The 13,556-nt window shown below is 34.6% G+C and overlaps 1 protein-coding gene across 2 annotated transcripts in view; it reads left to right on the top strand.

The window, feature by feature from the left end:
- The window catches only part of TFEC (transcription factor EC), a 55,561-nt gene extending 43,046 nt beyond the window's left edge, over positions 1-12,515 (top strand). For both annotated transcript variants that reach the window (XM_084497461.1, XM_084497460.1), the window contains 2 exons: positions 7,445-7,592; positions 8,196-12,515. In XM_084497461.1, coding sequence (XP_084353587.1) covers positions 7,445-7,592; positions 8,196-8,576 — 529 coding nt within the window. In that variant the 3' untranslated portion in view covers positions 8,577-12,515. The remainder of the gene's footprint in view (positions 1-7,444; positions 7,593-8,195) is intronic.
- Positions 12,516-13,556: the final 1,041 nt, after the last annotated feature.

The following is a 13,556-nucleotide window of genomic DNA, read 5'->3' as shown; positions in this document are numbered from 1 at the left end:
ATTGGTTATACAGATGTTGTCTTCATCATTTGCATTTCATTGTAGACCTGCAGGATGCTTCAAATGAAAATGTCTATCAATATTTTAGCTTTTTTTTTTTTTCCTCAGAATCAAGAAAAAATGTATTATATTTAAGATTTCTGTAACATTAGAAAGCTCTGTGAGACTTAGATATGCATAAGGTTGGCATAATAAGCCACTTGGAGTGAAATCACCAGAGAGAAAGTTAACATGTCACAACCATTTTAGAGTATTCACAAACTCTGCTCCACCTACAGCATCCATCCAAGCGAGATAAAAGGGCATGTTCTTGTTATTTAAATACATTTGGGTATTACTTCTGAGTTAAAGTAAGAAGTGTTTTAAGTGCCTAAATAAAGTTTTGGCTACATGTGATCCCCTACAAACACACACTCATAAAGAGTTTTAATTTTGCTGGCATATCTTTCAGTATTCAAGACCATTTGGGCAAATAATTGAGAGATTTCTCAGAAAAACAGTGGATGGCACTGTTGGTTTGCAGGTATAAAGCAATAATGGAAGCAAGCTATACTGCAATTAGAAATGGGCATGAGGTACAAATTCCAGTTGTGATTTTGATTGCCTACAGAGGTGTTTCAGTTACATGTTTTGGTCTGGATTCCGCTTTAGCTTATAAACTTATTCAAATTGTTAATACTTAGATCAATCACCTAAGCTCTGCTTAAAATGAATGCTCTGGACCTGCAATTTTGCTCCAGGAAGTGGATGATGGATTTTACTCATAGGTTTTAATGATGATGCCTTGAAAAATATTTCAGGAAAAAATCCTGAAGACATCACGTTTTCTTGTTTTAGTCTCCAAACCCATGATTGAGTTCAACAGTGTGACATCCCCAAAGCAGTACATATTTACAAAAGCAAAAAGTCCATCCTGAGGTCTGAGAATTGTTGTTTTTAAAAGGCTAGTAATCAGTACTACTTTTGAAAATGTTTCTATATAAAAGCTTTCAGGTTGATCTTCGGAAAAAAAAAAAAAAAAGAGGCATCAAAAGGTGCTGGACATATTGAAAACTTAGGTTATAACATAACTTAATGAATAATAAATTCTTTACTGAGAGGGTGGTGAGGCTATGGCACAGGTTGTCCAGAGAAGCTGGGGGTGCCCCATCCCTGGAAGTGCTCTAGGCCAGGCTGGATGGGGTTTGGGGTAAACGTCCCACGGCAGGGGGCATGGAACTAGATGATCTTTAAGGTCCCTTCCAACCCAAACCAGTCTACGATTCTATGATTAACTTTGCTGTAGCTTAGTGGCCAGTTAAATTCATCCAAAGAATTGTGAATTATTTTTTAATATATATTTGCAAGTTGAAATAATTCAATTTGACCACACTGTTCTGTTGGCTGGGCAGATCAAAATTTTTATTTTTCTGATATCATCATGTGTTGCCAAATTATAACTCAGAGTCCTTAGCCTCTCTTTCTGTTCTTGCTTTTTCCTTCATAACACCCTACTGTGCCCCCCGTTTGCCCTGTTCTTTCAAAGAAAGAGTTGTATCAGCTCTTACAATATTTTATCTGTAGCATTTTATCACACATAGCATTTTCACCTCATATATTGATTTTAAAAGATTCTTCTTATGGTAGGAACTTAGATGTAAAAGGAGAAACCTTACTGTTGCTTGGACAGTGAAACAAGTCAGCCTTTGCATTGAAAAGTAAATACTGTTATAACGAAGTCACTGTGATTAACATGCCTGCCCCAAATGGCTTGTTTCAAGAAGATTACATTCAGGATTAGAAAATGACATTGTTAATGCTATTTGGAAACCTTTTATGATTTATGCTTCTTAGAAGTTTGTTTTTATTTATTTATTCTGTTTCACTTTTGTTTTGTTAGATGGTGAGCTTGTTTGGCTCCTGCAGAGGCTCTGCAGAAACTTTCTTTTCAATAGCTTAAGCCCTTACCCTCTTTATTTATTTATTTATTTATTAAATAATTTAGTGACAAAAATGTGGATTATGTTACTTAAATGAATGGGTATTTATCAATTCACTTCGTCAGCATTAGAAAATGAAGATAAGTTGCAAAAAGCTTTGCCTTTGTTTAATTTTCAGTGCTTAAATATCCAAGTAATAGATGTATCAGAAATGTAAAACACATAGAATAATTCAAAGATAGAGTAAAAAAGACCAACATTTACAGTCATATTTTGCTGCAAAAAAAATCAGAATATACATCCTTTAAATATATATACTTTTCTGTTCTTGGTTCCTTTGTGTTTGGCCTTTCAAAATCCGGTGGTTAACAGGAATTCATATTGTAATAGAGGCTGGGAATGACAACTCAAGAATTGTTTTATGGTAGCTAGACTGAAATTATCAGAAATATGAAGAAAATCATCTTTCATTTATGAATTCTAGTCATTTTATCAAATTGAAGTGCTAAAAGAACCACTGAGGATTTGGGCAGAGCTAGTGAATTGCTCTCACTCACTCTCTGCTCTCTGCATCTGTCTTTACCTGATGTTCTGTCTGTTGTCTATGGGCAGACCCTCTAATGGACAGCATGACCATGTTTCTTGTAAAGGAAAAAATTGTATACACTTACACTATTATAAAATGGCCAGGAGAATACACTTGGTAATTGTACAGGTCATCAAAACAGGTACAAAGTCTTTCAAAGGATTTCTTTGAACAAACAGTCTAAAGCTAATTTCTCAGAAATAGTGAAAAAAAATGGCCAGCAAACATAGTTTCAACTTCACAAATGCATTTGTTATTATTGACTGCTCTGCAACTGGCAAACTCTGTGACTACTACCTGTTCCCAAACTCTGCTTTCATTAATTAGTTTTAATCTTAGATAATCAGATGCTCATGCCCCTCCTGCAGGAGCCCTACAACTTGTGCAAACTAGAGAAGCTCCTTTGACTTCAACAAAGATACCTTACTGGAAGCAAGCTGGTGTACAGCCTCATGGCTATGTTTCTTTTCTCCTAAATGAGGAACACTCCTAGATGAGAATTTCACTAAATTCCTGGGCTCATGAGATTTGTAGAGAGATTTAGTTGGTAAACTTAGGAGGAACTAGGGTTCACACAATATGTTTTTTTTTACTTATTTGCTAGTTTTCCATGCAAATTATATTAAGAGTAGCAGATCTCTGTTAATTAAGCCAGGTAATATGTGTGTAGACTGCTTAAAATTTCAAATTATTGTACCACATGTGCCAACACACAAAGACACAATCCTCCTTTGCAGAGGTCATTGCTGATGCCCAGACATGCAAAACTTACTGCTCTCAACTGACTTGTTTTACAAGTGGATTTTCCCATCTGTCTCAGTATTTACAGGACAGAGTCTAACATATGTACAATAAAACGGAAGATTAAAAAAAAAAAAAAAAAAAGAGAGGAGTTTAATAACCAGTGTCTCCAAAGACTAGTTGATCTATATCTGTATTGGTAGTTATAAATGCAACTGTTTTACCTATTTTTATAAAGCACTTTCCAATTAAATGACTGGAATATACTAGTGACTGCTCACTTTTTACAGGTTCTCAGATGAACTTGTAGGTATTGTCATTATAAACTCTACCTCTGTTAGATATTAAGCAGGAACAGTGCATGTCCCTAAAAACAATAAACAATCTCATACTACCCCTTTTATCACTTTTCATACACCTTTATCTGCAGCCAACTTTGAATTCAGTATTTTCAGGGAAAAACAAACAAAACAAAACAAATCAAAACAACAACCAAACACAGAAAACCAATAACTATTCTGAGAATTTTCCAAATTATTTTTATGTACTTGCCTTTCTTGGATTGAATCTGTTTTTAAAAAAAAAAAAAATTTTTTTTTTTTTTCTTCCCATCATAAATGAATTTGCTTGCCTGCCTGCTAAACAGGGCTAGACACATTACAGTCACTTGCTAGGCAGTTCCCACTGTTTCTGTTCATTCTCTCTAGTTACATTGCTGCTCTTCCAGCCCTATACATCTCCTCTGTAGAGCCTCTGTTTCTCCAAAGTGCTGTCTTGTCACTGCTGTATGGCTAGTCTGCCAGGCTAGAAAGGATGGAGAGTTTCTGTGATGCAGAACCAGTATTTCTTTTGCTCCTGGTATAAATAATGAGATACAGAGTGAAATATGAATTGACTTCTAAGGTTGCCAGACAATCCTTTGCTGTGTTGCTTCCAGACATTGGAAGATGTTGCTTGACTATCCCTCAGTTAATAAGATATCAGTGAGTATATGCATAAAGAGAAGTAGGATACATGTGTACACACATGCCCACACACATAAATAACAGATATAACAGACGCATAAATAGTAATCAGGAAGAATTCTGTTCCTGCATCAGATATGTTCTTGCATGCTGGGCAGCAGATGTATTGTACATCACAGTTCATTAAGCACAGACCTTCAATGGTTTAATGGAAATGGCTCAAAATCTGTTAAGTGATAACAGCAACCACAGCATTTTCATCTGAGATCTCCATGATAGTTTTGCCTCTTAAATTTGTAGATATTACTACCAAAGGTATCTATAAATATATATTTCATCCAAGTTGATCAAATCCATCTCTCTGGCAATTTGAATCCAGGAATTAGCTCTTCAGTTATGACTTTTATTATGTGAAAATTTATAATAACCATATATAAATGAAGATTCAAAGTATCAAGGCAACACGAACTAAAAGTAAGCAATTTCACAAATGTTGCCAGTTATGTGCAATATGAATGAATCATAATAAAAACATTTCAAATAAAGTCATAAACATATGGGTTATTCATAGGTCAATCAGAAAAATTGACTGAAAAACATTGTTGTCTGAATTTGATTTTGAATCCATAATGCTTTATAACTGATGTGAAATTGTGAGATCACTATTAAATGTTTGTTAAAGGTGTGATTTATGTATATTTTTCTGCTGCTGTTAGATGTCTTAAGAATTTCAATTTTGTCAGCTATAGCTTAGTAAGTAATTTTATACTACTATGTTTTCATGTTTAGATCATCAGTTTAAAATTGGCTTAGCTTGGTCTTAATTACATACTGGGAGGAATTGATCCCTAGTGCCTAGTCAGATTTTGCTTCTCCAGAGTTTATACTATAAGTTTTTGTACTGTTGCATTTTTCAAAGTTGCTATGAATAGATGACAGTGGAGATTTTCATCTTGAAAAGTTGTTTTCCTCCTATCTTTAACTCTTCCTATTTATTCAGAAGTTCTTTGGTGTAGAGAGACAGGCACTTTCCAGCCTTTCAAACTACACAACAAGTCAGGCTTAAATAGAGAGGTATTTAAGAAGTCATCATTTTACCTAACTTTCCAGAGAGGTCTGAAAACAAACACAAAAAACCCACCAAGATTATAATGGGGTGATGGTATTCAAACGTTTGTTCAGAAACATAAGCATCAGATGTACCAAAACCTTCCATAACCTTTGCAGTTTGAACATAGACATCCCACATATGAGGAGAAAGTCCACTCACAGGAGGAAGGCCACAGGATGCTGTCAGGAAACATGTTCTGCTCTCCCATAGGCATGAAGGACAGCAAAAAGAAGGAGGGCAGAAGGACTGTCAAGGCTCAGCTCTTACAAGGAACACAGGCTCTTCTGTTGGCTCCTGCTCCCACCTCTGCCTAATTTTCCATCCAGAGATAGTCTAAATGAAAATGCATACCCACTTCAGAGAGCAGTCTGTGAGGTTTTGGCTTTGAAGACAGCCTGGCATGAGGCAATAACCATTTTCTCTCTGACCTCCCCAGTTTCTAAACCCCAAATTTGTGTATTCCTGGCCCACATAGCTGAGAGGAGTTTGCTGGAGGCCCATGGTTTGTCTGCTGCCTGGAGAGGAAGGAGATGTGAATTCCATCCTTCTCTGACCATAAGGCTAGTTCTCCCAAATCCCTAGCAAATGATCTAAATTCTAGGGCATGGTTAAACACTGTGATGCTCTATCACAAATCGTTTTAATTACTTTCCTGAGCATCTTTAAAGCTATGAGCTCCATAAGCATTTATCATTCAACTGGATCCCCAGATCCTGTACCTGCCTAGCATTTGCCCTATACATTCAGGAGAAAGACAACAGTCTTGGTGGAGATCAATGCTGCTTACCTTTGGGATAAGAGTGCAAGGTTCCTTAGGTATTTACTCTAGGAAACTGAATGTAAAACATCAACACTTCTAAAAGAAACAAATCCACTCCAGATCACATGCATGTGAGTAGAGTCAGGGCTCCTTAACTAAAGCAAACAAGAAATAATGGAAAGTGGTAATAGATGAGAGTATAATACATATCTATTTTTTTACTCTATAAATGCCAGGGTATAAGTATATGCACTTGGGACAGATGCACTTGGGACAGATACTTAACAACAACACACTAATTTGGTTATTTCTCACTCCCAACCTCAGATTCTTACTGGTTTAAACAAGTTTTTCCCTCTTGGGCTTGGTTTATAAGACCAGAATGGCTGTCTGTCTTCTGCTCAGTTTAAGCCATCTTGCAGTGAAGTGGGTAATTTGGATAAACTCTTCTATATGAATATTAATGCATCACTGCCCATCCCTGTATTACACAATACCAAATTTTATCAGAAATTCAACATTTTCAAGAGAAAATTATTCCTGTTCCAAGGCCTCTAAGACCTTGCATAAAGGAGTATATGGAAAGTTAACAAATGGATGTATGAAAGTCCTTGAACTCATGCTAAGTTTGAACAAGTGTATTGTTAATAAGACTGCTTGTAAGCTGGTAGCTAAACCATGAATTCCTGAATGAGGGAAGGGTTTAATCTTATTTTTGGGGGGCAAGAGTTTTACTTTAAATTCATGTCTCTATGTAGCTGTGGACTTCAACCTGGTTTATATTGTTTCAAGCTTGTTGAATGGGCTTAAGCAAGAATTTTTGTCATACCATTTTGGTTACCAAACCATGATTTGTCTGTCGTCAGTGATGAGTGGCATTCAACATAGACCATTTTTTCCTCAACAAGCATAAAAGCAACCTCATTAGTAAGTCAGGTAAAAGGAGTAGTATATTTGAAATGATCTTTAAAAATTTAGTCTTAAGTCCTCAGTAATGTATATTTCCTAGTTCATTAATGCAGAACTACTGCACATAGATTTTAATCTTAGAGTTAATAATAAAAGCAATTTTCACTAAAAATATAAAAACTGTAATGGTAGAATCATGATATTGCATTTAGCTCTCCCACAAAAAGTCACTTTATTACTTTCTTTTGACACTTATTTTCATTCTGGGATTAATTTTACTATATAAGGGCTTCTTAACTATTCTATTAAAATTTCCATTCAGAAGCAATAATATCTAAGAGTGAATAATAGTCATGTAAATCATTATTTCATATTAATGTAAAAGATTTTGTAAGTTCTTATGAATTCTGCTGACATGCACAATTGTGAAAAGGTTATCTCTACATTCTGCAGTGATATGCGCTGGAACAAAGGAACTATTTTAAAAGCATCAGTGGAGTACATCAAGTGGCTACAAAAAGAACAACAGAGAGCCAGAGAATTAGAACACAGACAGAAGAAATTAGAGAATGCTAACAGAAGACTTTTGCTTCGAATTCAGGTTTGTATGAGTGTGTTGCCATGAACTACAAAGCTTCCTCAGTACTTATCCCTCATCAAATTCTATTAATCTATATCATTTTTCCCAAATGTCACTACTAAAAATGTTTTTCCCTGTTTATTGCTGTGTATATTGGGGATGAGATATTTATTTTTTTCAGATTTCTAGGAAATTCCTTTCCTAATTAAACTTTACATAAAGGAATACGGTGAAAATTAATAAAGTATCTATACCAATGGTTAACTTATGTATATATTATAGCCTGAGAAGGACAAAACAGGAAGGTACATTTCTCCTGCCAGAAATCAATACTGAACACAAAATTTCTTTCTGTGTTTTCATTTCCCTTTGTAACCATTTCAAACTTTGCAATGTTCCCTGCTGCTTAATGACAGCAGTGGAATTAAAAAGAAAACTATCTGCGGAAGTACATGGCAAATTTTCCTAGATTAACAATTTTGTATTTTAACATAGTCTCACAACTAGACAAGAGGTATAACTAATATGCATGTATGATCTGAATGCTTGTTGCAATAGTTCTGAAGACATTAATTATCTTCGAAAATCATTATCTAATTTTTATTTTTGTTTTTTAAACATTAGGAACTAGAGATTCAGGCACGTGCTCATGGCCTTCCAGTCATATCTTCACTCAGTGCTGTAGATTTAGCTGCGCAGGTCATCAAGCAACAGTCATATCCAGAGGAGAGCTCTGTAGACTACTCTCAACAAATGCCTTTGGCACGTGGACAAAATTCTGATGTTTGTGATGGATCTACAGCCTTTTCTGATCCACTTTCACACTTTACCGATTTGTCCTTCAGTGCGGCTTTAAAAGAAGAGCAACGACTAGAGGAAATTTTACTGGATGACACTGTATCACCATTTGGAGCAGACCCACTCTTGTCTTCCACATCCCCAGCTGCATCAAAAGAGAGCAGCAGGAGAAGCAGCTTTAGCACAGACGATGGAGATGATTTATAAAAGCAGAAAGGGCCTCACACTTCTTTAAACCACTTTCTAAAAGACTTAGCTGAGCGTAAGCATGGTGTTTGTGCTTGTTTCAAATACAAATATGGAGAACCACTGTGAAGATAACAGGTAAGAGTTTAAATCAGTCCTTACTTCACAGGAAAATAAGAAGGACATGAACTCATATCACTTTGCCCCAAATTCACACCATCTATTCACAGCTGACATTTGCACAAATCTTTCTTCACTGGAAATGTTTTGATAATTGTTCCATGACTTTTTACAGCACTATGAATATGGTTACGACAAAAGGAATATACATGTTACAAAAATGTATTCAGACTCTCTTCGATCTATACTTACATTTATCTGTTATAAAAATGAATTAGTCATTTGTTATTTTTTTCATAACTAAAATGAGAATTTTGTATTAAAAATTCTACAAAGCATGAGAAACAATAGGGAAATATTTAAACTGGGAACCGTAGAAATGTTACAGTTTCTAAAAACTGAAAAAACATGGTAACGCAAGTGAAGTAAACATGAATTCAAAACCGCATAACTTGTTTTTAAAATGAGAAAATCCATTAAGTTTTTCATGCAATCCTGTTTATATATATATATATATAATTTCATTTGTAGAAAAAGATCATACTTTTAATATATATTTTAATGATACAGATGAAAATTGGAAACTAACGTAATGACAGAGACTCAAAGAAACTCAGAGAAAAAGGTATGACATTTCAGCAGAAAGTATTCAGAAAGACTGTATGGATGTACAAGACTGAACAAAGATAATTCATGTTAAAATTAGCACAATTTAAAACAAGCACTGCTGGTAACAGTGCTGCATCAGGTGTTTATTCCAAGAGTATTCAAACTGTGTCCTTCTTTCTGTGGAAGGGACCAGACTATTTACACATGCCAGTGTGCTTCTGGACAGTCCTTTCAGTGTCCCTGGACAGCACACTAAGGTTTTACTAAAGGGACTCTATCTTATCCATACCCAAGCTTTGATCCTTTTGGAAATGGAGGAAGATGAACAGAGTCCCAGTAAACATATTGAAACAAGGAGAATTTAATTTCAAATTTGCAGAGAAGACAGGAAGACTTCAAACCAAATGGGATATTCAGAAGTGTTGACTTGATTTCCATAACTTGCATACTAGGAGTGGGCACTCACAACACGTGTTTTGATGACTCAATAAATGCATATCGTTTCTATACACAGTGAAATTCTGGAGGGTGATGTATGTTCCTGCAGTACATGAAGTGCAATCATTCTTACTGTAACATTAGTATGTGGGAAATAAACTGGCATAAGTTCTTCATAGCTCTTCCTCAACCAAAGCCAAAAGAACACACCTGGGAGTCCTCTAACAATTCCAAATATATTTCTAATGTATGTATTAAGTATTGGTGTCACTGAGCCCTGCTTCATTCTTCAGAAATGTCACATGATCAGGAACAGAGATGAAAATGGATTTCTATTTGTGTGAATGGTTTAAATGTATTTAAACATTATCCAAGAACAGAGCATTTGTTTCCTCCTAATGCCTACTGGTACCTGGGTCCTCCTAATAGTCCTCATGAGGTCTGTATTCATCCAGGGCCATAGCACATTCCTGACTGACCCTGTAATATCATAATAGTTTTCTTAATTGGAAAGTTAGCAGTGAAATAACAAATTACATCTAGATGTCTATGAAAGATGATGGAATATCCAACCTCATGAGAATATTTATGTTTTTAGGAACCTTGATGATTTCTGTGAGCCTATGCAAACTGCTTGGATATAAGTTGAGCAGAGCAGAATTGATATTTTTGTCATATATGTATGAGTTCCCAGATAGCCCAATACAAACCTAACCCTTCTTAGAGGCTCTGATATGCTTCCACTGTATGGTTAAAAATTAATCAAAACAACAAACTCATTTTTATTTATTTTTTTTTAACATGGAGGAAAGGAATGGAAAAACAAATGAACAAAATTAACAAAAGGTAAAAACAAATAAACAAAAGTCAATTGAACATAGAGCTGATGAGCGTTTTAATTGGAGTGCTTCTATAGATTAGGCTCAATAGATCTCACTTTGTCATAGTTTTGCCAAAGACTAGCTAATATTGACATTCAAATACAGAATACGATGAATTGAAAGTAACATTTATTCCCACTTTACGTCTAGTGTAGGATATGTACTGTCCACATTAGCTGATGAAAGGAGGAGATACTTGGTTGACATCAAACACTATTTGTCCTTGTACTGCAGTTTCTACTACATTGGTTTTAAATACACCAGTGTGGATTGCTCATAATGGAGAAAAAGAAATTAAATATGAATGTATAACATGATTTTCCCATTGAACTTTTGCATTGGAGTTAGGCCACTCTTTTGAACTACATGTATATCGACTTTAAATAACATCCTGAGTTTCATCACTTTTATAAGCACTGTTCTAAAAAAAATTATAGTGCATCCATTAATTTTTTTTAAAGTTGATTTTCATTCTTCTGACAATTGCTTCAGTCTAAAGCACCAGATTTTTTTTATTTTTTTTTCTCTTCCTGCTTGAGAAATCTAACAGGAGATAGGAAATGCTCCTTTTGCAATATATTGTACTGCATCTATCATCAAGCATATTCAAGCTGTCTTCATTCACACATGACCCCCAATACCCCTATCCAAAACACTAAATGTATCTGTACCTGTGGGTTTGTATTATGGTGATGTTTCACTACCATTACTTGTTTTTTTTTTTAGTAAGAAGTCATCATAATTAGTGTTTTCACTAATAACAATAACCTGTATTACACATCACTGTTGAAATTAAATGGTGATACAGGGCACCAGAAATCATAAGCTAGGGCACCACATAGGTGGTGCTGAAGGTATTTAGAAGTTTCTGCTGGTATCTGTATCCCAGACTTTTTGGAATATGTAGTTGGTCTCCCACCTCAATTTGGTGAGATTGCTGTGAAGCTGGGGGGGCTTTTGGAGCAGAGCAGAGCACAGTGCCTTCTGGCTTGGACAGAGGAAAGGGACTGCATGACTACAGGGACAAATCCTGACATCCTTCCTCAGGCAGAATTTCTTTCCTATGCAGGGGAGTTTTACTCAACTAAAATGTGGTGCATGTAAAACACAATTTGTGCTCTTTTCTATACAGATCTATCTAATGAAATCTCTCAAAAAAAGATGCATAATTTGTCTGTGGTTCTAGGTCTAGAAAAGAATTTAAAGATGTATAGAGTTTGACCTCAATCAGGGCACAGATGAGAATAACTGGCTATTTTTGTCAAAATGTATTAAATGAGGAATTCTTGCTTGTTTTCAGTAGCAGCTGTTCAAAGCTGGTGGACATGTTCTTACAGAATACACAAACCAGCAGACTGATAATTATACAAAAGGAAAGGGAGCTGAAATATTAACATCCTGTTTAATTCATGAAATGGATATAGATACTATACTAAGAACAGAAATATAAATTATTTTTCACTGTGCATAGCACAGATAGTGTGAAAAGCTACAGTAAGTGCAAACAGTTTTAACAAACAGAATACAGTTGTTTTATATAGTAAAATAACTAAATATAATTCAGTCATTTAATCTTAATAAGAACACTGCTATTGTAATACCTTTTGACTTTAATAGGGCTGTATATATGAATGGAGGATGTAAAATTATTGTAATTTAAAATTATGTTAAGTCTCTTAGATAAGTAAAGGCATTTACATTACTATTATGAGACTGTAGAATATTTTTATAATAATTGCTATTTTTCATTGTTAACCATATAGTATCTTGTTTTCTAAGTCAATGTATGCAGACAGAATGTACTTTATTACACACTGTATATGCAGTCTTTTTGAAATTACATTTTATACATGCTGGTATTTTATGTTTCTTATATGAATACAATTAAAGGACTGAAATTAAAACATTTCTATATATGTCTCTTGTGAAACTTCACTATCCAGTCCCACAAAGAATGCCATCACAAGACAATATAATAACATCCGCTAAGAGCATCTGAGATACCTAACAGACAAAACACTTCACAACTGCTAAACATTTAGTCCATTATGATACATCATGATCCAGTAGCCTTCCATTAATAAAAATAATTGATACATTCTTTAATATGGTCTCCTGCCATCTGCTTATTCCTGCTGCTAAGGCTTTGATTTATGGAAAGTGTTTTCAGAATGTTGCAAAATTGCTAGGAGGCATGATGATATCAGTTAAATCACTAAGAAGCTCTACAAAAACCTTTTAATGTACTAGATGTTCCCCAGACAATTTAGGATAAACAGAATATTGTATTTTAAGATGTAAAACATTTTTTTAAAGCTGATAATTAGGTAGCATTTTGTCACTAAAAGATATTCTTGCTTAATAAATTAAGTAAGGATTTGGGTTGCATTTTGAATTCCTAATATAAAAAATGCTGCTTTCTTTAGAATATATTTGGTGCTTTCTGTTCATGACATGATGTAAAAATTGTTAAGTAGTGATATATATTTCAGCTATAGTTTTGTAATAGTTCATTTGTTTCACGTAAAATAGTGCTCATTGTTTGTGTATATCAGATAAACATTTTATTTGTACTAAAGATTCTCTCCAGACTCTTTATTTCATCAAATCATCCCTATCAGTATTAAAAGAGAACAATATTATAAATATTATTTAAAGTTCAGTGATTAGTCATGGAAGGATGCTTTGATTTTTTACTTATTGTGCACTTACGATTTGATCATAAAAGGTACTCGGTTCCTTTGTGAGGAACTGAGAGCCCTCGGTTCACTATGAAGAAAGTCAATGCCCAGCCTGTTGCAGAACCAGGTTCTTAATGAGTAAATAAACAGCATCAGAAAATAAAAGTTATGTCATAGCTTAGAAAAGCACTATATGATACATTGCTTGATTAAAAGTAATGATATTTGCAATTGAGAGGCAAACAGATTTGATGCCAGCATCAGTTGTGCTG

This window comes from Aythya ferina (genome assembly GCF_964211825.1).
Source record: "Aythya ferina genome assembly, chromosome: 1".
Classification (NCBI taxonomy): Eukaryota; Metazoa; Chordata; class Aves; order Anseriformes; family Anatidae; genus Aythya; species Aythya ferina.
The sequence above is the reverse complement of the archived record's forward strand: the minus strand, read 5'-3'. Positions and strand labels throughout refer to the sequence as shown.